The 25,210-nt window shown below is 39.6% G+C and overlaps 1 protein-coding gene across 4 annotated transcripts; it reads right to left on the bottom strand.

Moving 5' to 3' along the window:
* Positions 1-2,500: 2,500 nt before the first annotated feature.
* On the bottom strand, positions 2,501-24,982 carry GGPS1 (geranylgeranyl diphosphate synthase 1). 4 transcript variants are annotated; one of them, XM_059841636.1, is made up of 5 exons: positions 24,827-24,972; positions 24,293-24,437; positions 20,328-20,420; positions 11,370-11,440; positions 2,501-7,641 (listed from the first exon to the last, which is right to left on the bottom strand). In XM_059841636.1, exons 2-5 carry the CDS (start codon positions 24,306-24,308, stop codon positions 6,880-6,882), a joined length of 942 nt encoding a protein of 313 aa, XP_059697619.1. In that variant the 5' UTR covers positions 24,309-24,437; positions 24,827-24,972; the 3' UTR covers positions 2,501-6,879. The 4 variants fall into 4 exon arrangements, with proteins under 4 accessions (XP_059697619.1, XP_059697620.1, XP_059697621.1 ...); XM_059841637.1 differs by lacking the exon at positions 24,293-24,437 and having other exon boundaries at positions 24,827-24,982; XM_059841638.1 differs by lacking the exons at positions 20,328-20,420; positions 24,293-24,437; positions 24,827-24,972 and adding exons at positions 15,072-15,189; positions 15,957-15,972.
* Positions 24,983-25,210: the final 228 nt, after the last annotated feature.

The following is a 25,210-nucleotide window of genomic DNA, read 5'->3' as shown; positions in this document are numbered from 1 at the left end:
GAACTCCCAAACGGTTGTATTCCTCTGTACGCCGCTACATTTGTTGCTGCATTTAGTTCAACATTCAGTATTTGGGGAAAATATTCCTGGGAGGATCCAGGAAAATCGAAGTGTCCATTGTGCCTAAGATTAACAGCAAAAAATGAAAGACCTGACTGTGTTCTAGTACCAGTTCGTGAGGAACAGAAATTAAGAGCTCGTCAGTTTGACAGAGATAGGTATGGCAAGATCAAAGAACCGCGTTTATAAAAATCAAAGTATCCTAAATGATGTTTTTCACCTTTTTTAATTTCTTGTGTTTCATAGTTCAATGTCTCATAACAGCTTAATGCAAACAATATCACTTGAACGTTGGCACCACCAAGACTGGAGCAATCATGACAGCAAATGTCCTTTGGCTCCACTACATTAAATCTGTCTGTTCTTTTGGCAGGCAGCATATTAGTACTCTTTACTCCGAGGCCGTGATACTGACTACAGAAATCAGGTGTGGGTATTTGGTAACACTAGTAGATTCCAATCAAAACAATCTGGATAATGTATTCTTTAGCATGCTGACAGCTTGCATCTTCAAGGAAGAGGCTTTGAGGGGTGTGCTTTACTGGCTTGCACAAAGCAGCTGCTCCCCAAGGGGACAGCCCAGCAAAGAACTCTGTGCCTTCATTTCATAGTCCTCCCTTGCCATAGGTAATGTGTTATTTCAGGCCAACTAATAGAACTGGGGGAAAAAATACATACCCTAGTCCTTTTCCCACATCTTTGGTAGTGCTGCTGTCTCATCTTGGTTCCTAAGCCCACTCATCTCCCACAGAGGGCACTCTTGGAACGATCTATTCCAGTTTCAACCCATGTAGCTGAAGGTACATGGAAGTGGTACAACTGAGAGCAGTAAGGCCTCTTGCTCTCCTTTTTGACTCCCCCACTGTTCCCAAGGTCAAAGCTGAGAGCATCCTCTACTTTGTGAGCTGCCTGACAGGAAAGGCACTGAAAACAAGAAAATACTTTTGGTGATCTTTCTGACCCCAGCTGCCCTTGTTTTATCCCTAGTTTGACAGGTAATGCAGCCATTCTCACAATCTACATGCATGTTGTCAAATTTATTTCTAAAATGATAATAAGAATAGCAAAACTTACTGCTTGTTCTATTTCTTTGTACTTCTTGTTTCAGTGTTGTAATCAACAAATAACCATAGCTCATGACCTGCTTGACAAGGAACAGGACAGTCCCAATGCCAATGAAACAACTAGACTAATTTAACATTTTCACTTCATTACCTCATATTACAACTTCAGCATTTTATAAACACTTAAGTAAAAATGCATTTAGCTTCTGAATTTATTGAACATCCACACTGGTTGGTGTAAAAGGTAAGAGATTAGGTTTATAGGACAGTTTTTACACTTCTCTCAGTAGCAATGACAATTCCTCTGTATGGCTTTTACTTTGATGTGTACATTCCATCCCACCCCAAAATGGAAGCAATTAGCTATAGGTTCTTCAGTCAGAACCACAGAAAAACTGTTTGAGTTAGTTCCATGCTTCATATAGTAACTTTGCAATTATAGGAAATTCTACTTTTAAAGAACTTTGGGGATTTTTTTCCTTGCAAACCTTTTTTCCACTCCAATCTGTTCACACAGGCTTGGTGTCAGCCTGGTTTTAATAACTCCAGTCAGTGAAAGGTTATGCCTCCCTCAGCCAACAGAAGTTCTCTGTAGAGTAACAGAGATCACAAGAGAATGAAAGTTTTTATGTATTTCAAAATACATAAACAAAATGTATGCATTTGCCATTCTAGAGACTTCAGTAATTACTGAGTGATTAAGTAGCTCACACTATATGCTCTAGAAATAGCAACTGAAGCATTATGAAGAGTGAAAATGACCTACTATGTGCAAGAGATGATGCAGCTGCTTAACTATCAGCATGTAATTCATATAGCAATGAGTAGAGCATTTTCCAGGAGCTCAAAAGCAGATAATTATCTATGATTTCCCTTCACCCCAGTTAGTCTTCTACACAAAATCGTGTCAGGTTGTGTAGTGCTTTCCCTGGAAGTGTCACGTTAGGCCTTCTTGGTGTGTCTCCTGTGGTTCTCTATGCTGTACTAAACAGAGATAATCAGTAAATACCTTTGCAGTAGGTTAATTGAGAACATACTTGTTCCAAAGGCTATACAGGTCAGGAACACTACCAGGGTGAATGTGGTTTAACCTGCATCTTTATTTGAAGTTTTGCAGATTATATGCTTGAAGTGAGTTAATGAATCATGGATTATTCCTAGCCACACCTCAACAAGGTGCCTCTGAAGTAATTTAAAAATAAGTGCTGCAGAAAAGGTTGAACACTGATGCTCAGCTATGACAAAACTTTTTCCGGAAAGGTGTTGATGTGAGGTAGCAATCAACTCAAATAGGCACATGGCAGATGATGTTTCCCTGACTTCAAGAACAGAAAAATTGTTAAGAGTACGAAAAATAAAGTAATGAAACAATATACTCTGTTTTATCTGTACCTTTAATAAAATCTTTAGATGATATATGCAAGTTACATAAATAATTGTCAGAATAAATAATTTTTAACTTAAGTATCTCTCACAGTCTATTTGGGATAGAGAAACTAACCACACACTTTAGCTTTTCCTAACTAAGCCAAGTAAATTCTGTAAAAGAAGGCAAAATTACACGAGGCAGCCTCAAGAGGCCAAAATGAGTTTTCTTATTTTGAAATCCTTTCCTTGGCCTTTGTCCACCTGCAAGCTCTGGCATTCATCAGGCTCTTGCTGAGTGGGATAATTCATTAACCTGGACAAAAATTAACTTCTCGCCCTCAGGGCTAGTGAGTTAAGGTCATTCATAAAAAGACCTAACAGCCTTTACCACCAAAGCAAAATAGATCTTGAAAGCAAACAGGTAGGGCAAGGAAAGTAGCTCAACCTACATGAGACAAAAATAATTTATTGTCACATAAGATGTTACAGGCTTTAGCTTCCTGGAAAAAAGTTTCAGGCATTTTGAGGTTGCAGAAAATCTTGGATTAATCTTGGATTACTTTTGTGAAGGCAAATGATGAGCCAAGATTCAACATTTCAAAAGTAGACCCAGACTAGTATGTTTGTCCAGGATCAAAACTGAGTTTGGTGGCATTGTGTGCTTGGTATTAACAGCAGAATAGAAATATAGCTGAAAGAAGTATTACAGTGAAAGTACTGAGCAAATAATACAAAGAGCATAGTAAATACCAAACCTGAGATGTAAAATGAAGATGGGACAAAGAAGAGCAGCAGATGCCCATATGGCTCTTGCACATGAATAAAAGCCTGGTGCAATTAAAGTCATGTTAAAGTTCAAACCAGTTTTATATGAAAAATGCAAACCCCCTCACAAACCCTACGTTTTTATACCTTGCTAGCATTTTAACAATAACTGAGGAAAACAGCCATTAATATAGGAAATTTTCATAGCACATGCAGCCAGATTAGCAAAATTAACAAAAAAGCAGAAACAAAGAACAGCCAAGTTTTTTTTCAATTAACATTTCTATGTTTGTATCAACAACTGGCTGATACATACAAAGTGGCTCTGAGTGGGTACATGAAGAGCCTGAGTTCAAAAGAAGAGGAGAAAGCTATCTTCTCAGGAAGGTCTTGAAATGATGCAATTTTCATCATAATTGATGGGGTATATGTATAAACATAAGCCTATGAAAAAGCAAAGACAGATGTTCCATCCAATGGCTGGCTACTCCAAGACAGATGACAGCACTCATTTACATCCAAGCAAGCACAAATCAGAAAACAGACTGAGGTAGTGGGGAATGCTCCATCAGACTGATGACTATTTGCATTTCTCTTAATATGAACTGCAAGAACTAAATCCCCAGGAAATGCACTGATAACCTGATCAAAGTACAACTTGCTGGCAATGGTAGGAAGATAAGGGGAATGATTCTGGCTCAAAGGGACTGACACTGAAACCAGCATCCCATTTGTTTTCCTGTGGGCATCTCCACTTGCAACTTGGATTGCCATTCTGCAACAGTGCATATTTTATGAAGATCAGGAAAAATCCCTACTCCCCGTGTTGTGGGAGGCATAGCAACAGAGGGGCACTCACACAACCAATTGTGCAGTCACAAGAACTCCCATGCTGCTTTAAAGAAGGGTTTTTCTTAACACTGCTTAACCTCAGGAGCATCACTTAATAGTGATAACATTAAGTTAACACTTAACCAGTGATAACATTTGAGGATATCAATGAAAATGCACAGACTGATCTTATGGCACCAAATATAAAATCTATCTTGACTAAGGGAAATCATTACTACTGGCATTTAGTACTTAAAGATGCTCTACCAGCTTAACAGATGAAGGGGAAATATCCCAGCCTCTTCCAACTCCTGAATACATCAAGAACAGCTCTCACAATCCTGTTTATCCTAAGTGAAGAGCAACAATGCTCTATTTGTGGGCCTTTCCAGATATGCCTTCAGCATATGCTTTGAATACTGACATCAAACGCCTTGAAGGCAGAAGAGTAAGAGAGAGCTGCATGGCCTCTTGTAACCTAGGAAAGAAAGCTGCACCAACTGTTCCCTCCTTGCCCATTTGTGGTTTAAATGGTCTGCAACTGGAAAACATCCATGTATCTAATCTTAATGAAGGCACATGCTACAAGATATAGAATTAGAATAAAAACTGGGGTAAATTGCCAGAATGAAAAAAAGGAGCAATGACATAGCAGAAATCTCAGATGGTAGAAAAGCTTTATACAGTAAGAAAAGCTACTTCTTTATGGAAGTCTGATTATACAGAACTGTTTACATCCAGCAACAGAACAGAAATTAAATGGCACTAAGTGCACTTTGCATTGTGTTGCAGTTACAATATCCTAACAGGCACAAGGATACATTTCACAGTAAGACTAAGAGATTCTCCCAACAACAATAATCTTTTCAATGCTTCCCCCTATTCAACATTAACTGCAACAGTGCTTAGAAACTTCCAAGACATGGCACAAAATAAATGTAATTTGCTGCAGATAGTATTTTCACATAACACATTAAAAACTTACAGGCTTACTAAGCACTGCAAGTTATGAAAAAGGAATTACAATTCTCTTTCATTAACACTGGAGACACCTTTCACCAACTTCAAGCTATTCAGTCCTCACAACCAGGTCCATTCAGTGAAAAGCCTATTATTCAGTGTCTAATCAGACAAAGATTTCTCCTCAGCATGCAGATAAATGGGGACAGGCTATCATCCATAACTACATAATATTTCAGATTGAAAGTAGTCATCCCCAGTTTTGTCATGTTTGATAACTTTCAGGAAGACATTAAGGCTGCCCAGGGAAGAAACTGCAGCAACCTTCTTCAGTTAGTTTTCTCAGTAGGCCAAGATCATAGCTCTCCTTGTTTTCCAGGTGCAGTAAATGAACACCTGTATAAAACTATCCTTTAGCCACCAGAAGCCAAGCACCTCTGTCCATTTCAGAGTATGCTTGAGCTAACACCACAGCTTATAGCACCAGTCCTACCTTTGATCCAAACCATTATCAAGCTACCCCAAGGCAAACTTAATATACCTGTGAATACTAAGGGAACTGAACCTGATTAAAGCCAGCCAGGCAAGAAAAAAACAAACCTCTCTGCTTACATTTTATTAACATATATATATATTTTATACTTATATATATATCTGAGCAGAGAACTTTGTTACTGACCAGCCCCACCCCTAAATTTCACTCTCAGTCCCAGTTCTATTTTGGTATGTCTATAATTTTAAAGCTCTATTTCAGCAATTAACAAAACTGAAGTGGTATTGTAGCTTGTAAAACAAGATACTGTACTTTGTTTTAAGAAAAAAATTACAGCTCTTGTCTCTTTGGAGAGATACAGAACATGCCTCCAGACAGCAATTCAGGACAGGAATGAAATATGAATTATGAATAAAGTCTTGGAGAAGCCCCTCAATTATAAGCAGAGATTAAAGAGACCTGCACCAATTATGGTGCCCTAAAGTAACCTGGTATGCATCCCTTTCCATTTCTAATAGCAGCTCATTATGTTGCTATTTGCAGTTACATATATGAGCTCTAATGCATAGATTTAAGTTTCTGGCTACAGAATATCTGACAATTTCAAAATCTAACACCAGGTGAGCAAAATTACTCACTGCAGAGCTGGAATCAGCAGCAAATTTACACTTCATTGATGTGATGAAATCTTTTCTCTAAGGTACTGCAAAGTCTTTATCAAGTCACAATTTCAGACTGAGCATGTCTTATTTGCATACGAAATAGTATCTTTCATAATTCACATTCCCCTGAAAATATCCACCGAAGTTGGATAGGATATTCACTCTAGGACATAGTAAACTGATCCCCCTGATTTTCACAAGTCAAACTTAGAAATATCATGCAATTTTATGTGCATTGTAGTTGCAAGCATCATCTTTTTTTAACACAAATTTTGGTTTACAAGAGCATTGTTTAAAATGCATAATATGCACATGTCAACCCGATTGATTTAACACAGAATTTCAACCAAAATCCTATCATAGCCTGGTTAGGGGCACAAGAGTTTTAGGTATGAAATAATGCCTGTGATTCTGTCAAGACTATTACACTTAGGTTCAAAACTTATTTTAGTTCTAGTACATCTGCTTTAACAAAACCAACTGTAAGCAGTTACAGTTAAGACTTTAGAGATAATAAGGTATATATTTCAAAACTCAATGACAAGTTATTTTTAACAGTAATTTCTGTAACATGGCTACAAGAGGAAGTTTTACATAAGACTGATTATCTCAACTCTCCATCTGGTTATTCGCCCCTTTTCAAAAGAGTTTTAATCCACACCCAGAAGTCAATTTCCTAATTCTCAGTTTCTTTGAACATTTTGCTCAGCTGTTGAACTAGTGCTACAAGCTCAGGGTTTCCCCCAAGTGATTCAATTTGCTTATAGGCTTCAGATTCAAGCTCTTTCAATGTATTCCGAGTGTACTCAAAGGAACCAACATTTTCAAGGTAATGTACACAGTATTTTTTTATATCTATGTTCTCCGTCCTTTGACGTAAAATGTTTTGCACCTGAGTACTTTCAGGTCTTGACCAAATTGCATGAATGGTTGGGAATGAGAACTTGCCTTCAGTTAAGTCTTCACAAAAACTCTTGTTCTCGCTATATTCTTTGGAATGCAAGTTGGCATAGTCATCTCTTATTTGGAAGAAGAGACCAAGTGTGTTAAGAAGTGGCTTTAAGTCTTTTTTATAATTTGAGAACAGCTGCATGAGGCCTACAGCTAATCCGAAGAGACCGCCTGTCTTTTGCAGTACCATCGCTTTATACTCATCCTCTGTAGGACAGGTGTAAGTATCCCTCCAGTAAATATCCAAGCCTTGACCTTTATGGAGTTCCAGAAGTTGACGAGTAAAAACTTTAACAGCATCTGGATGATCAAGGGTTAAAACCTTCTCTAAGCCAAGAAAATAAACATAATTAGCACAGTTGATTACAGATGGAATTCCATAGATACTATGTGCCACTGGAAAGCCCCGTCGTAGCTTTGAGTTATCTTCAATATCATCCACAAGTAGGCTTGCATTGTGCAACATCTCTGTCACTTCAATGATAACCTGTTACAAGAAGAGATAAGTGTTAAGTCTGTCACTGTAATTTAACCATGAGTTTTGTGAGACTATACTTAAAATGGATAATGTTTTAAAGAACTATATTCTCTATCACTGAGGTTCCTCTTCAGGCAACTTGCCTTTACTCTTAGTACAGACATATGCTTCTCTTTACCATCCAGTTTGCCCTAAGTTCTGGATCACAAAGTCTTATGTGTAATGTTTTCAGATTCAAAGTTAACTTACTCCCTGAAGTGCTTCCACTTGCATGCTCCTCTTCACTGTTGCTACAGTTCTAAAAGAAGCCATTGGCTAGGAGTCATGGAATAACTGTTATTAGAAACATGACTACGGGAAAATAAAATAAACACAGTGTTTTGAAATGTTTAGATTTACAAATCTGAAATCTCCCAAAGTCAGTTCTTGAGAGTGTCAGGTGCCATCCATATCACATTTCTCTCATGAACCGTGTTTTGATAAGTGGAGAGTTCATCTTTCTTTTCCCACACTTTGTGTGGTTATATTCAGTACTGAGCTCTTAAAGGACAGACTATCTCCTCTGAAACATCATTTGGAAAATTCTTGGCAGGAAGACAACAGCCACAATTTCTTTTGAGAAGCTTCCTACACTCTGCTTGTTACCAGGTAGACCAGTATCACACACCACCAGAGGTGTGCAATAAACTGTTCACAACATTAGGCTTGTAGCTGACTACATTTGAGTAGAACAGAACCTTAACAACTCATCAAAAAATGAAGAGATTCTGCTTTAATTCCACAGCTGCCATGCAAACAACAGGTATATTCAGTGCCTGCTTAAATGGAAATAAATTTAAGCACATAAAACTGCACACTGTATAAACTCACTGCAAAACACATCTGATTAAGATATAATTTTAAAGCTAATGAACCAATTACACTCCTTAGCTACAAACACTGCATTCAGTCAAAATTCATCAAAACAACTGTTAAAAAGTACTAAGAACACCATAAAATGGAAGCAAATATCTAGTATGGTCCTATTTGGTGAGTGTTGTAGGACAAAATAAGGACTTTGCACTTGTAAGCATTTTCTTGAGCACCAAGCCACCTGGTGTTCAGAGAACATTGTCCCAAAGATTAAAATTCAAACCCCTGAAATTTAATCCCTTTCCCAAGATACAATTGCAAGAACAACTTACTTAAACACTCATGAAATCCAATGAGAGTTCAGACTTACTGAAGGCAACTTTACACATCTATTTGTTTGAATATACTTTTGGTCCATTAGCTCATTCTCAGTACTATCAGGAACATTTCCCTGTGTTCTGTGAATTCACTGGATAAACCTGCTCTAGTACTTCTCTTGCTACTCTAGTACTTCTCTTGCTAACCTACTTCATATCACTGGCAGTTTCATGACCTCTTGCAGCTTCCATAGGTAAGGTTTAAAGGAAACAGTGTTTCCTGACTCTGTGTTTCTATCAAATTACCTTGTGAACTTAAGATAGTGTCAAAAGTGCTTTCAAGGTGAAGGAAAGGTGTGAAACAGCTCAGATATCAGAAAATTATTATTTTAGAAGACATGAGGAAGCAGCCTGACAAAATGCAAAGTCTGGTCTCCATAATGAAAGCTCAAGACCCAGTACAGAGTGGTATGTTTTCTTACAACCTACACCTACCTAATCAATCTCTGCTGCACTATCAGTTGAACACACAGGTTTCTTCCACTTCCTTATTTGCAACAGCTTTAAAATTTGCTTGACTCTTGCTAGGCCACTTCAGGGCCTTCTCAGAAAGAAGAAGTTGGGTTGTTCACCTGACAAACCCAGTGTTCTCTAATTCAACAAGTTGAAGTGTTTCAATGCAGCACCAAAAGGGAACTAGAAATTCAGTAAGTGTTGGGGGAAAAGATCACTTGGTTGGGGCAAAAGGTGAAACAGTGGCAGTTAACAGTAAAATAAACTACCAAGGAACAGTAGCCTCAGTTGTATAATCTAAATAAACTACACAAAGATAAATAATCTAAGGTAAGAAAAAAGCCCCAGAATGAATGCCAGAATTCAGATTTTTAATAAAGGAAATACAAATAGCTGGAAATTAATCAGGCTGTTAGACACAGGGGACATCTCATGAAGATCATGAGAGATGTCAAAAAGACGACCAGAGGTGGTCCTCCAGACTTCAACCATCCTTTGTTATTATAATTAGTACTAAAATGCACAAAAGCAGTAATAATTGCATCATGATGAAGACTAAAAGATAACAGGGTCATGTTTTTTCCTGCCATTACAATCAACTTAAGTAGTAAAGGAGACATTAAAGCACTGGTTTTCTTCATAAAGATAATCAAAACAAGTGGTCCAAGTTTTCAATTGCAGTTACATGGATCACCAGTTTAAAGTGACAGAACTGGTAACTTCTGATCACAAAGAGGCACTGTAGCTTTAGTTTACTATTAGCACTAAACAAAAATGGACCACAATGTCATGAGTGCCCAGCAAAAGAGCAGGAAACAACAGTCAGATTGCAACATAAAAACCCACTAGTTGAATAGAATGGAAGGTTTTGTTATAATGAAAAGGGTTCAACAGGAGAAGACAGGCCTTGGGAAGCTGCAGAAACCCCATCACCAGATTTTCAGAACTCAACAGGGCTCCCAGAAGCCTTAAGTAGCTACAGAGCAAGCTCTGCTTCAAGTACAGGGTTGTCCTAGATAACTTCCAGAGGCTTTTTCCAATCTGTATTCTGATCTGTGATATTAGATTAAACCCATACATACAATACACAGGTTGCTATATTATTTGCTTTATTTGAATGTTTGTCTGAGCACAAAGGGTAAGACATGTCTAGCTGAAAGACAAATTTTTCAAGACAGTTACACAAACAGGCTGAAAAATTGAAGAATTCCTAGATTATGAAATGCAGCCTCTTAAACCACTTAAATCACTTTGCTGCTTGAGAGCTATGAAGTGTCACTTTAAAGCCACACTAAAAATCACGCCTTCACAAATGCTAAAAATATTTCTGCCAACAATTAATGAAATTAACAAAGGACCAGCTAGGTGTCAAAATCCAAAACCAATTATATTGATTCCTTACGTTGCCTTGGACAGAAAATATTTTGCATACTCTGTAGCAGTTCAACAAAACTGCAGTCTAACCTAAAAAGGAGGATAACTTTTCATTTGAAAAGCCGCAGTGTTTAAATACACAGCCATGCATCTTGCACACTTTGTCAGAGAGAAAAGACAATGAGAATTCCTAGATAATCCTTCCCATTAGAAAGTAAGAATTGCAGATTATTATATGATACATCCCTCTCAGTTTTAGGTTTTTACAGTTGATTTAATTGCTGTCTTTGATATTCTTGTATCAAAATCTGAAGATTTTATTTTCAAACACTGTATTTGTGAAGTCTACAAGGTAACTAGCTTGTTTTGTAAGTTATTAAAATCTCAGTGTTAATAACTGAGTTATGTTAAGTGGGTAACAATGATAGTTTACTTATCTACAACTTCAAAGGTTGAACACACTGGAAAGAAGTAACCATTCTAGTAACACATGGAAATAATTTCTTTAGTGTTGCTTCACAGTAAAAGATTTGCACTGAAGTTGTTTTCCTGAAAGTTGACTTGATATTCAGAAATTAGTGCATTTAAGATTTCTGATAATTTATGCTATGTAAGAGAATAATCTGTTACCAATGGTCTTGGAAGAAAGATAACAACCTTTTAAAAAAAATTAGCCAGTACCTGTATTTTATCTTCCGGAACATTCAGCCAGTGATTAAAGGCCTGTGACAGTTTGGTTCTCACTTGCTTACCTACAATAAAAATATTATAGGCATTTATAAAAATAATAGAGTTCATAATTAGGCACAACAGTTTGTCTTAACAACAACAGTTGATTTGAGACCCCATTAAAAAAACTCATCAGTGTGACAGCACAAAAATGGAAAATAACAGTGCATGGTTTGTTTCCTCATTGAATAAACATCAAGTAGCAGCAGTTTCAGTTTTAAACACTTTACAGGAATATTTAAAGCACCTATTTACAGGTTACTATATTTAGTTCTCACAATTTAATTAGTAAGGGATCCTGACCATGCTGGTAGCCTGTACAGATCAGCTAGTTTGCAAGGCACGTTAATTTTAAGATTTAAAAGTTTCAATTATGATTCATTATTAGTTGAGAGTACAGGTATTTGTTGAATAACTATTTCTGTCAATTTCTAGGTCTTTCTCCTCTACTATTATTCTTTACTTGCTACTATAAATTTGTAAAACAGGAAAATGCCATTTCATATACTTACTAAATAACTCTAAACAAAAATCTGAACAGAATAGAACTTGCAAGAATTCAGATATTTATCTTATACCCAAGAAATCTACCTACAAATAGGATTTGATCTGCTTTGGTAAAATCTACTTTGTTGGAACCAGGCAGTCATCCTGTTTCATAGGAATTAAAGACAACATCAAATGACCAAGTTTAGTTAAAACAAGTTGTTTTGTTCAATCCAGATACTTTCTACATGACCGAGTGAATTTCAATAGAAGCTAACCTTATGCCTATACATAATTGATGTCTACTTTCTTTAGTAACTTGCTGGTTTTCATGTACAATTATCTATTCAGCATCTAGTCATGTTCAATATGAAATAAAGTCATCCCCTATCCACACTGAGACAATTCTGCTCTGAACTTTGAGAAGCTCAGTTATGTATAACATCTTGGAATAACTGCAAGACAGGTTTACAAAAACAGCTTTGTATATATAGCTCACATAAACAAGCATTTGGGAAAAGCTTTAAATAAACTTCAAAGCAAGTGCAACATAGTCACCCATGGAACCCATATTACTTGACTCAAGATGTACTGAGACATAACTGAGATATTCTGCAATACTGGTCCTCATGTTGATAATTCCATCTTGCCTGTAGCACCAAAGAAATGTCAACATTTGAATCTCTCCCTAAGGCTTCTCTATGACTGTGTAGCCAGCATATACAGAACAGAATAATAAGTATGGGTAAATTCACTTGGAGAAATAGACCCTGGAGAAACCGGACAGAGAATTTTCCCCCTCCTAATTAAGTCACCACCAGGTAAGCAATAGCTTTGTGGGTTGGGCTCTGTAGCAAGGGTGATAACCTTCCTCCCTAGATCAGAGGTCTGCACTTTTTGTCTCAGTTCTCAATGATTACCACTGCTTCCTGTCACCTCCATCTTCCGGTTCTCACTAGACAAGATAAACAAAATGGTTCTTTTTCCCCCCAGGAGCTATGTCCTCTGCTTTTGCCACATGTGAACGGGCATTCTTACCTGGACATACACTGCCATTAGCTTGTTTTCTCCATTTTTTTGTTGTCTGTGCTCAGTCTTAAACACTAACAGTTTTCTGCAGAAGGGAAGGATTGTTTTGTCTCTCCTTCAGAATAACTTTTATAAATATTTGCCAAACTGTATGGCTTACCAGTTAAGGATTAACAAGTATTTCACCACATTCATAACAAAAACCAGTCTGAGAATATCACATTAAGGATCTGTACCTTATCTATAGCTGTTTTTTCTCTTCTAAATTACTTACACACAGACAATGCCTGCTTTTTCTTTTTATACTAGGCAGCTAATCCTGTTTTTCTGAATGTGTTTCCTAGAAAATACACATAAAGAATGCTGGATGTTCAGCAACAAGCATTATTTCATCGTGAGGAACTTGACTACTAGCACACACTCTAAATGGATCATAACATGCACAAAAGATTAAGTGACTTTAGTTCCTCAGTACAGGGAGCATTTGAATTGTTAGACTTGTCTACTCTGACTAGCTAGGTTTCCTAGACACCGACTATTCAGGGAAAAAACATTACCTGTATAGTGAGACATTTATTTTTCCTTTTAAAGATGCAGATTTGCTTGTTTTCTAAAGGAACATTATTGCTACATAAATGCTGTTTTATCTGATTCTGAAGTCAGTCTTACCTGGTCTACGTGATAGTACAGCGATTCTCTGTATGCACAATTTATACCTGCAGCCATACTGTGGTGGCAAAAGACCAAACCCCTCCAATACCAGTCTCTAAAGCTTGGATGCAGAAGACTCCATTCCTTGCACCATCCCTCCTCTCCCCAAACTAGACAAGACAACAATACAAGGACACTAGGACATGAAAAGGAGTACTGCCAGAATTATCCAGTTTCTTCACTGTCACATTCCATCGCTCTGTTAATTATTCTAAGCAGGCTATTGTAAAATTGAAGAATAGAGGTCTAACATCCAAAATTAGCAGCTCTACCTACTGTATAGAGCTATAATAATAGATTACTGCACCAAGCTTTTATCAAAGCTCCACTAAATGCATTTGGTTTAATCTGCCTAAGATCCCAAATTATTACCCAAATTAAACAGCAACTATGGAAAGCTTTTCTCCTTAGTATTGCTGGGTGGAAAATGTGAGAAAAACAGTGAGAAATTCCTTCTACAGCTAAGAATGTTAAAGCTTTATTCTCCAAACAAATATCAAGCTAAATTAAAGATGTTGTATTGAGGACATTCCCTCCTCTTCTTCAGATGAGATGCTTCTCATCTAAAGGAAAAAAAAAAAAGAAAAAAATCGGCCAACTAACTCTTTACATACACACTTGTTCTTATGATAGGGCACAGACCCAAAAACTGCAGACCTCCATTCTGGACAGCCTCCTGGTTAGTATTGCTTCACTCTTGCTGTATTCAAGTAACCACAAATTTTGCCCTTAAGGGAGCACCCCACTTACAGAAAGGCTCATGAAAGGGCTAGAACAGCATGGGAAAGAGCAGAGGGACTATTAACCTAGCCCTCATTACAGCTAATTCAACTCATTAGCCCAGCAGAGAACACAGCTTTTTGCTAGGTTAGCTTTCTGCCAGCTTTATGTACTGAGTCAGCTTATGCAGTGGATCTACCACAATCAGTACAAGGTGAGCAGGAGATGCTGAGGTTGAGGGATAGGGGCATTGCCCTTCTGGAGGAAGAAAGCTCTTGTAATACCTCATCTGTACTGTACACTTGCATGTTTAGCTGCATCCTCTGATGGATTAGACCTAAATGGATAAAGTCCCCAGGCAGACCTCTCCAAGCAGCTACAAGAACACTACAAACGGCATAAGTGAACTGCATGAAGACAAGCAGAGAGCAGGCACATACACTTTTAACCTGTGCAGCAACTTCTGCCTGATTAAGATCATTGACAGAATTCTCTAGCATAACTCCTCCACTTAAAATAAGTTAATGGTTTAACTAGCCCAGCATTGTGATCCTGATTTGTGCCTTGCTACTTCTCACAATCCTGAATGTCACTATCCCACAGTCACTGCAACTAAGGTTGCCTCCAGTCTTAATGTCCTAACCAATTCTCCCTTCTTTTAAAGTGGAAGTCACGCATAATGCCTTCCTACATCAGCACCGTGGTCACCTGTGTTAGCAAGAGGTCATCAATTCATTCCAGAAACCTCCTGGACTGCCTGTGATCTGCTGTGATGCTTCTTCAACCATACTGGGAGGAAAGTGAAGTCTCTCATAAGAATCAGCACCTGTAAATATGAAGCATTTTGCAGCTGTCTGAAGGTCTCATCCACTTCTTCCCTTTTAGGGGGTCTGTAGCAAACACCAACTATAATGTCACTCCTATTGATCTGCCCTCAAAACTTAACCCATAAGCTCTCAACAGGCTCATCTGACTGAAGGTAAAACTCCATGCAATTCAACTGTTCTTTCACATAAAATGAAACTCCCCTTTCTTGCTACCTCAGATTGTCCTCCTAGGCCATCCACATCTATCCATTGCAGCACTCTAGCTGTGTGTTTATACCACAATAAAATTGTTGCCCTACAGTTGCATCTAAACTCTACCTCCTCCTTTTTACTCCCAATAATGTATGCATCTGTGTAAAGACACGTCAGAGAAGCATTCAATCCTGCAGATCCCCAGAAAAAGCAAGAGCTTACCCTATCAAGTTCTGTTTGTACTTCCTTGTTGGAGTGCTGCGATGATTTGCCTCCTGATCTGATCTGTAGATTACTAAGTGTCTTGTTCAAATCAGCCTACACACTTTGTTTGCGAGTTCACTAATTCCTTACTTGACTGTATGCAGTCATTTTCTTTTACTATAATCTCTGCTTTTGCCCTGACTTGGACAGGTGGATGCTATCTCCTCCTGGTAGTCCTTGCTCTCAAGGCCTAAGAGCCAAAGCTCTGCTATCAGCATGAACTGTGAAACTAATTAGCTGTAGGACAGGCAGTATCTGTTTATTCCTCCTGATGGTGAGAAGGGGGTTGAGGATGACAGAGAAGACCCACCTGGCTTCCTGAGGCCTTGGCCCTCATTCCAAAGGCCACATAGTCTTGCTTGATAAGCTTCAGGCACCCCCTTGCTATATCCATTAGTGCTGAAGTAGAAGAGCTGTAAGGTTAAGTATTTTAAAGATGAAACACACCTTGGCAGTCCTTCCCTCACATCCCTATCAGGGGTATCTAGAAGCAGTAAACCTCCCTAAAACATGTGGAAACCTCTATTCCCTACAGGAGTCAGTCTCTCCACTATCTGCTCAGTCTCACCACTTGCTGCTGCCCCAGGTGCTGTTCTGATGCTTGTTGTATAAAACCATAGAATCATTTAGGTTACAAAAGGCCTATTAAGAGCTTCCAGCTATGTGTCTTCTTTCAGTGCACTGAACCTATCTGGCAACTGCACATCTGTTCAAGGAACACAAATCTCTCTCCTGGTGTCAGAGGCCACCAGCCTTCATTCACCATTGCGGGAGTATCCATCTCCCAACCTGATATGCAGAGACTATTTCTGCTCCCCTGTCAATATATCTGGAGGTTTCAGATTCTTGAATCTGTAGAGTCTTGTAATTTTTGTTATTTATGATGCTGTGCAAGCCTGCTGGCACCCTTCCACCATTCCTTTGCTTGGTGACATAGGTTTTCCACAACTATACACCTTTAGGAGCAGGGACATCACTTGATTCCAGCTAGTGGGTGCCCCCAAGCATCCTTGCAGCTCACAGTCTAGAGAGGTGAAGCCTCCCTCAGGAACTTAGCCCAAGCAGAGACCTCTGATGTGCCAAGGGTAGCCGTGCCAGTGGTAGGGATCATGGCCTGCGGTGCTTAACTCCTTCACCAGGCTGATCAAGTTCACCAACCCAGCAGAAAAAGCTGAACAACAAAGCCAGTTTTGACTGTTTAGCTTGCTAAACAAGAGCAGGAAAGACTGCAGCCAAGACCATCAGGACAAGAACGGAAAAATGCACAGTCATGAATGGGATCAGAATCTGCCTCTTTCAACAGCAAGCTATTAACCATATCAGTTTTATGAGAACTGAAATTCCATATACTCCTTAGTGCTGCAATATCAGCTACTGCTGTCAACTCAGACTCTTAAAAATAAAAGATTCACCATGTGTGTGAATTAAGACATTTTTGAGACAAACCTCAACAGAATCTATGAAAGTCAGTCCTGCACTTTATGATACTAAGTGACAAAATTCTAGATTAAGCAGAACATTGCTAAAAACTAGTATGGCAATGTTCCACTACAATGAGATTTTACAAGAAAAGTTACTGTTTCAGAATCTATGTTCTTCCCCCAAGCAATAATTTCTGCTCAAGAAGGAATAAACATTAATTACCATACTAGCAGTTAAAATAGCACCATATCAAAAACACCTTAAGCCTAGTAGCTTCCCTATCCAAGCGCTGTTTGAAGTCAAAGAAATATACAAGGTTACTTTAAGTATCACCCCCGAGACTGTTACCATTAAAAGCGTTATTTCAGCAAAGGGAAACAGTAATCAATTTCCTCTACTAAGCGGTTAATACTTAGCAGTTATAAAAATACGGGTTCTTACGCTATTGACAACATTAGCAAGCTTTTCTCCTTCCCTGCTACCCACCTGAATACAGTTATACAATCCTTTTTTATGCAAATAAACTTCGATATGTATCTACATTCATTCAACCACAGGTTACTAAACTGCTTGGAGAATTTAACTAATCTTTTAAGATAAGGAACTGGACTATTCTAGAGCAATAGTGTACATATTTGACACTCAGCCAAGCTTTCTGCAAAGCCCCTCTGAGCTCAAATTGATCCAACAGAGAAACAGCTTCTTGTTCCTGACGCTGTGCCTGCTCACTAGCAAGACAAGAGATTAACCAGGCAAGTTTTTAACAGGTTAGATGATTGATACTACCTAACAATTTGATTAGCAAGCTGAGAACTGGCACAAGTTAAGCAGCAGGAGAACACTGCCAGAGGCTAAGAGGATAGAATGAAACTGCCTCTTTCAACAAGAGCCTGTTGTATTAGCTTGGGCATCTCATTTGAGCTCCAGTCTAGGTAGAAACAGCATCTCTAAGCCCATTTTTTTCACCCTTACTGAGCACTGGTACTCACACTGACTCCAAGATTCACACATGTAACTGGCTCCCACTGATCTGCACTTGGCATAGCTGACCTTAGGTAAAGCCAGTGTTTCAAACACAGTAAACATGGTTTATTTATGACTGGGAACACACACTGCTTCACCTGTTTCTCAGTACAAGCTTCCCACAGGTACACCACTTTCACCTGCCTAGTTTAAGAGAAGTTTTTTCTTTTGAATCACACCACCACTACTACATAGAGAGCAATGTATCTTGTCTCTCACCTTCTCCAAAAAAACCACTAAATTAACAAGAAGTCAACATGGTAAAGTGGACTATCAGATCTATGATACTTTAGCAGGACAGGATTTAAAACACCTGTACTGCCAGCAAGTGTAGTGTTACATAAGCCACCAGTACAGAGTTGTTTCAGTTGAACTCACAAAACAAAGGAATTTAGCCACAGGAATCAAGGTGGGAAGGGTAAACATATTCTAGATGCATCATTTACAGGACAGGATTTAAAACACCTGTACTGCCAGCGAATGTAGTCTTACATAAGCCACCAGTACAGAGTTATTACAGTTGAACTCACAAAACAAAGGAATTTAGCCACAGGAATCAAGGTGGGAAGGGTAAATGCATTCTAGATGCTTCATTTAAAGTGAAAGGTAACTGAAGAGCTACTAGTCAAGCACTTTTGCCTATAGAAGATCTTTTGGGCACTTACTGGCGTTGTATATTTCCTAGAAGGAAACTGAGTTTTTCTTCCTGGTATCTACAATAGCTTTAAAAATAATTAGCAACTAAAGATGCAGAGGTGTTGCAACATTCCTTGGTTAATGAGATACTCTAATCAAATAAAAAGTAGACTTAAAGATTATGTTTGAGGAAAGCAATTTTTTTCAGGACCAGGGCTTAGAAAGCTCTCTGTAATATCACAGACTCGCTCTCAAGGTAGTTCTCTAGAAAGACCACCACCCAGTTCAACATAGCCAAAAGGCATACACATGAGGAAATGGGAAACAAGCCTTCTGGCATTAAAAAGGCATGCAACTGCCAAATTCTTTCCTTTTCTTAGTTTTCAACTCAGTGCTAACTGCCAAGTCAAATGAAATCACTAATGTTGGCAAGAAAATTTGTAGAGGTCAATAATGAAATTCATTATACTCAGGTGTAATGAATTAGGACTCAGAGGACCCACCCTACTGATATACAGCTCTTGTTGCAGATGTGCAAAAGCCACTTAGTAGTCTGTCTGTGATTTATAATACTACTTGTCTAGGCAGAAGGTCTTCTACCCTGGCCAGATATAATTTTGATCAGAAATATTTCCTTAATATTTACCCAAATTTTCTAATCTTAACTCCTTCAGCAGGCAATATAAGCTGAACAGAGGGCAACCAGGCATTTATGCCGTAGTTCCAATGACAAAGTTGTTCTGCCACTAGTTTTACAAAATTAGTCACTTTGATAGCCTGTATGGTCTTTCTTACACTTTAGGTGTACAAATAAAAGTCACAGCAATCTGACTGTTTAGTCAAAGAGGCTTCCAAGGGGCATATCCATAGAGCAGCTTGCTTTCAAACTGCCTCCTGAATTCTGCTACACTGAGGAAGACTGAAAACTTCATGTGAATGTATTACTAGTGACCTGATACTACACAAGGACTGGCTGAACCTCTGACAGGTGAAACAAGCCATGAAAAGGGACAGCTGAAATTGGCTATAAAAACACCTGCCTCTATACGTGCCAAGGAGAATAAATTACACAAGAGGAACAGGTTAATGAAAACCCCCAAAAAACAACCCAGAACAAAACGAAAAAAGAAAAAAGAAAAACCCCTCAAACATCACCTCTCCCCCTCAACCAAAAGAAAACCCACAACCCTGAATTCAGTACAGCAAGCAACTAAAGAACAAAATATAGTCAGCCCGGAGTCTAAAACCAGGATCAAGTCTTCAGTACTTGCCTTTATCCATTTTTAAAGGCATCAAGTCAGCTACTCTGGAGAACAGAGTAACTGCAATATTACTTACTACAACTGTAATATTAATATGGCAATATTACAACAGACACAAGAGCTATTCTACCAATCTCACAAAGAGAAAAAAAAAAAAGGTGGTTCCATAAGTGGAAGAAAAGAACAAGTGAAAAAGAAACACTGAAAAGTATTAATTTTTATTATTCTTAAATCCACAAATCAAGAATAGAAACTCTTCTTGGCTTCTACTTCCCAAGAAAAAAGTTGCTATAAAAACAATTATGATACTTAAAACAACACAGTACAAAGAAACTTGCCTGGTAGTTGAAGCAAATACTGGTATGGCTCTAGGATTCTTTTAGATGTTTCATCCATCCCATCCATTTCTTTATTTCCTAAGACGTAGTTCACTGTTAAAGAAAGTGTTATTAACACAATTTAGATTAAGAAATTTGTAAGTAAGCAGTAGATGCATACAACTAAAATGTCAGCTGACTTACAGGCTAGGTGCAAATATTCCAATTTTGTGCAGGACACCTTCAGTATATTAATGGTTTCCAGATGTCATTTACCAAGAAAACATATAAAATACATGCTAAATACAGTTTTCTTTAATTAATCATGAAGTTTAAGCCAACTCCTAGACTGTTTACTTTTTTGTATGTAGATTGCTTAGGTGATGAAGTATTTAAAACTTTACCATTCAAAGCTCCACTGCAAATCTTTAAAGACACTCATACAAAACCCCACATACAAAACCTCACACCACTAATCTGATTAGATGTCCCTAAATGCTTTCTCCATACATTAGACATTCCAAAAGTGGAAGTGTCCAAGAGCAGAAAATACACTGCAGACCAAGGGAACCTAAAGAAGAATACTAGCTTCAGTCTTTTGATGTAATTCCTCAATCTTTTGTTATAAGTCAAAACAGAAATATACCATTTTTCTACCACTGTTCAAGCATACAGACAGCTCTACACGTACATACACCATAAATGTAATAGACTCTTATGAATAATCTTTTAGGATCCAAGGCCTACAGAGCTCAACAATTTTCTATTGATTAGCTTCAATTCACATACTTTAGGTCATCTCCATCTGCATTTTTTTCCAGACTATTTTCTGTGATAGATTTACTATCCTTTCACCTCTAGCCTTCCTTACTGCACGGCAGATGCAGCAACTCAAAACATTACTTCTCATGTAGTTTTAAGACAGGAACTGCAGGAGTAGCATAAAGTCTCATGCTACTTCAGCACCACTTCTCAGATACTTTGCTAGTATCCTGCAAAGGATTTATCTCTTTGGTCCTGGAGCAGGTGAATAGTTATGTAAATTAATGTCCCAATTTTGGCTAGAATAGAGCTAATTTTCCTCCTAGTAGCTGGTGCAGCGCTGTGTTTTGGACTCGGTGTGAGAATACTGTTGATAACACACTAATGTTTCAGCTGTTGCTAAATAATTCTGTGAGTGAAGGACTTTTCAGTTTCCCCAGCTCTGCCATGGAGCAGGTGCACAAGAAGCTGGGAGAGTATAGCTCAATCAGTTCCTGTCTATTCCCATTCCCATCTTCCACACCCACAAGCAATTGTAGCAGTCTGTACTTGGGGAACTAATCTGTGTTACTAACTATTTTCCAAGCTTAGGTATAGATCAACTCCTTTATTTGCATCACTCTGTGTGTTCATCAAGTGTATTGGCACTTCAGGGGCGAGAAAGGCTATTTAGCCAAATACAGTTGTCAACAAAACGTTCATAAGGCTGCACCTTTTGGGAAAACTTCTCATATTTTCTTGGCAGTGATGCTGTGATAAGACGCACAGCCCCTCCATCCTATCCATGATATGCCAGCACAACTAGCGGTCAGGGCACACACTAATCAAAATCAGATTTGACACCCTTGACTCCTTATTTTGTTGTCAGCTTGTTGATGTAACTGAAGTGCTTTCAACCAGCACTGCCACTGAGAGGCAGCTGTCAAACTGAACCCTTACATATAAAGAGTAAGCCTCAAAGGACTTAAGTGAGGAGATAAAATCAAAGATTTTCAGAGTCTACCCCCAGATGTTTTAAGCAGAAAATATATCCTTATATCTATCTTCACCAGATTCTATCAACCTAACAACTCCCCTGTGACTATTATTTGTCAAAAAGCCACACAGATGGTGACAGAATTGAGAGTGCATAGCTATCCAGCTAGGCTGAGAAGAGACATTAGGATTGGAAGTGGTCTCCCTAAAAGCTCTTGCTTAGATGTAAATGTTAAAGATCTTCCTCTTCCCTCAGGGAATTAGGTCTCTTGCTCATCTGTAAGGCAGTAAGCCAATATTCAGAATCCCCAACTAACTTGAAATTCATTAGTATTGTACAGCATCAACCTAAATATTTGCATCTTTCTGCACAAAACTAATAGGAGTTCACCTGAAATACTAAATATCAGCAGAAAATTAGTCAGGTACTTCTGCCACAAGTAGAGAGATTATTACTTTCTTTTTTCTTTCCATAAAAGGCAAAAAAGATCTAACGAACAAAAGTAACTAATCTCAAATCAATATAATTAAAATTTTCTATACTACTATTCTACCATTAAATGAAATTCTAGGTAAATGCCCACCAAGGAAAAAAAAAAGTCTGGTTATTCATCAGACAGCTACACATTTAACACACCCACTGGCACATGAACAGTGAACAGAACCTCCCCCAAACTTATACATAGAAAGGGACCCTTGATAAAGAAACATGTAAATGAAATTCATTACAAAAGCCTCTAAGCAAAAATACCATGATACCAGATGTGTAATATTATTGCTCTTTGCACAAAATTATCACATACAGCACACTTGGGAAATGCTTGATATTAAGGGTTTCCTGCTGAGGTGACTGACCGATTTGTTATGGAAGTTACACTTCTCAGTGATTTACACACATGATCTCAAGTCACCATCCCCCACTAAAAAGTTAAAGCAAGCAGTTAAACAATAAATAAAAGGCTACCAAAAGCCTTTTGTTAGTGAAAGTGCAAGAATTGATTACATCTATACTTATTCATAGGATTAAAGCAGTTAAGGCCATTTGACCTTTTAAACCAGCACACAAACTTACTGCATTTCAATTCATATGCATGACAAAGTTAATTTTCCAGTTATTTCCTATATCTTCACATAGGCAAAAAGAACAGCCACACACAACAGACAGCCCAAACAGCTGTCTTTTGGACTGCATCAAAGCTTATCTCTGATGACCTCTTTGAAAACACATGACACTAGGATAAGAGGGTGACGTGGGCCTCCATAATATGGAACTACTCTAAAGCTATACTTGAAGTTGTGATCTGTGTCTAGAACCTTTCTAGAGAGAATGAAAGCTGATGATTAATCATGATTAATTCTAGGCCAAATGACAAGAAAAAGTTTCCCTTTGGAACTTCACAAAACAGCTTCTCATGCTACCCTGTTCCATTCCACTCTGCAGATCCCTCTTCCCCTCCTCCCAAATAAGGGGAATGTAATAGTCTGAAAAAGTCCAGGTTAAATATACAGATAGCATTTTAAAAAGTATCATCATCTCAGGGACTGCAGTCATAATGCAATTACAGAGAAGATAAGAGACAACTACCAAAGAAGCAAAGAACTCCAGTATAAAATGAACCATTCAGAAGGTTTTCAAATCAGCTCCATCACAGATTTTAGTGCACTGAGACACTGGCTTCGTTGTAACCAGTGCGGGGGAAGAAGCCTCAGACAGGGGGAGCAGGTAGGAGTGAGAAGGAAAGATTCAAAAGGAATTCACAGAAAACATAGTGAATATCTACTGTTTCAAACAGAGACTACCACAAGTCTTAATCTAAATGCAACTGGGACGCTAGTGCACATTCCCATTCTAATTAGCAGAGTCGTATTTATAACCCCTCGAAGGCTGACACCTAACACCTCGCATTCAAGCTGTGGGCGGGCAAGCTTCCCGCAGGTGGAAGGGCAGTGGCAGACCACACATCTTCCCCAAAGATGCAGCTAAATAAACAATAGCTTTCCATAGCGCCACTCCAACACTAACGCGACGTGAGCATACTGCTCTTGTAATCGTGGTTCCATTTCAATGGGGATTTTCAAGAAAAATTGAGCACGAATGCTACAGAAGCCCGACACAACACCGTGGCCGCCGAAGTCCCGGCACGCAGGCAGGGAGGGTCTCTGAGCTGCGGCCTGACCCGAAGGCAGAAGATGAGTCGGCAAAACCCGCGACCGCAGCTGGAGCGCTGCGTTACGCGGTTAAAACTCACATTTCACAGAGAACATGAAGTTGCTGCCGCCAAACTCCCGCCACAGCCAGACCGACGGAAATAAGGTTCATTTTTTTCGGAGTTCAACGCGACAGGCGAAGCCTCCTCAGCTGCCTCGAGAACTCCAGGACGATCGGGCCAAGCTCTTCAGCGCCATTTTAAGAGATTGAGAGTCGAGGACGCATCGTTCCCCCCGCCCGCCGTCCACCCCCATTTTCTGATCGGCACTGTCGGGCTCAGCCGCCAGGGAGGGCCGGGAAGCGCCGCCCGCCGCCAGCCCAGCGCAGCCCCGGCCCCGGAGAGCTCTATCACTCACTCCGCCCGCCTCGGCACCGCCCAGCACTACCGGCGGCCCCTATTCCCTCGGCTCCATCCCGGGCAACATACAAGCCCCTCCTGGGCGGGGCGGCCACAGGACCCGCTCCTCCGCAGTCAGGCTCGGACCGGCCCCTTCGAGAGGGGCGCTCCCTCTCTCTCCGCCGCCCAGACCCCAGTGTTCCCCCCCCACCCACAGCCAGTAACAGGGCAGCCGACCTCGCCTCGCCGCCGCCGCCGCCTCCTCCTCCGCCGCTGGCAGCCGGAACGCCGCCCCTGATCAGCCGCCGCTCCGAGAGTGGCGGCGCTGGCGGCGGCAGAGCCCAGAGCGGAGCGCCGCCCCCCTCCTTCCTTCCGCCCCGCCGGGCGCCACCTTCCCCTCCTGGGGGGAAAATGCGCCACCGAGCGCCCCCCGCGCACGCGCAGGCCCCACCCCTTCGCCTAGTTAGCATTCTCCAGCGTGCCCCGCCCCCCGCGCACAGTGCCCTCTGGGAGTTGTTGTCCATTGAGCCTCGCAGCCCTTCCTGCCGGAAATGCTGCTAACAACGAGCAAGAACTGCATTCCCCATGAGCACGCTCGGCGCCGAGTCTCAGTTTCCATAG

Source organism: Haemorhous mexicanus, chromosome 3, assembly GCF_027477595.1.
Source record: "Haemorhous mexicanus isolate bHaeMex1 chromosome 3, bHaeMex1.pri, whole genome shotgun sequence".
NCBI classification, from domain to species: Eukaryota; Metazoa; Chordata; class Aves; order Passeriformes; family Fringillidae; genus Haemorhous; species Haemorhous mexicanus.
This window is presented reverse-complemented; position numbering and strand designations above follow the sequence as displayed.

Excerpts from the sequence above, each read along its gene's own strand:
- GGPS1 (XM_059841636.1), bottom strand. Across the intron at positions 11,441-20,327 it reads GTATTTGCTTCAACTACCAG|GTAAGCAAGTGAGAACCAAA; the intron begins GCAAGTTTCTTT and ends TTTTTATTGTAG. Across the intron at positions 7,642-11,369 it reads TTCCGGAAGATAAAATACAG|GTTATCATTGAAGTGACAGA; the intron begins GTACTGGCTAAT and ends TTCTTGTAACAG.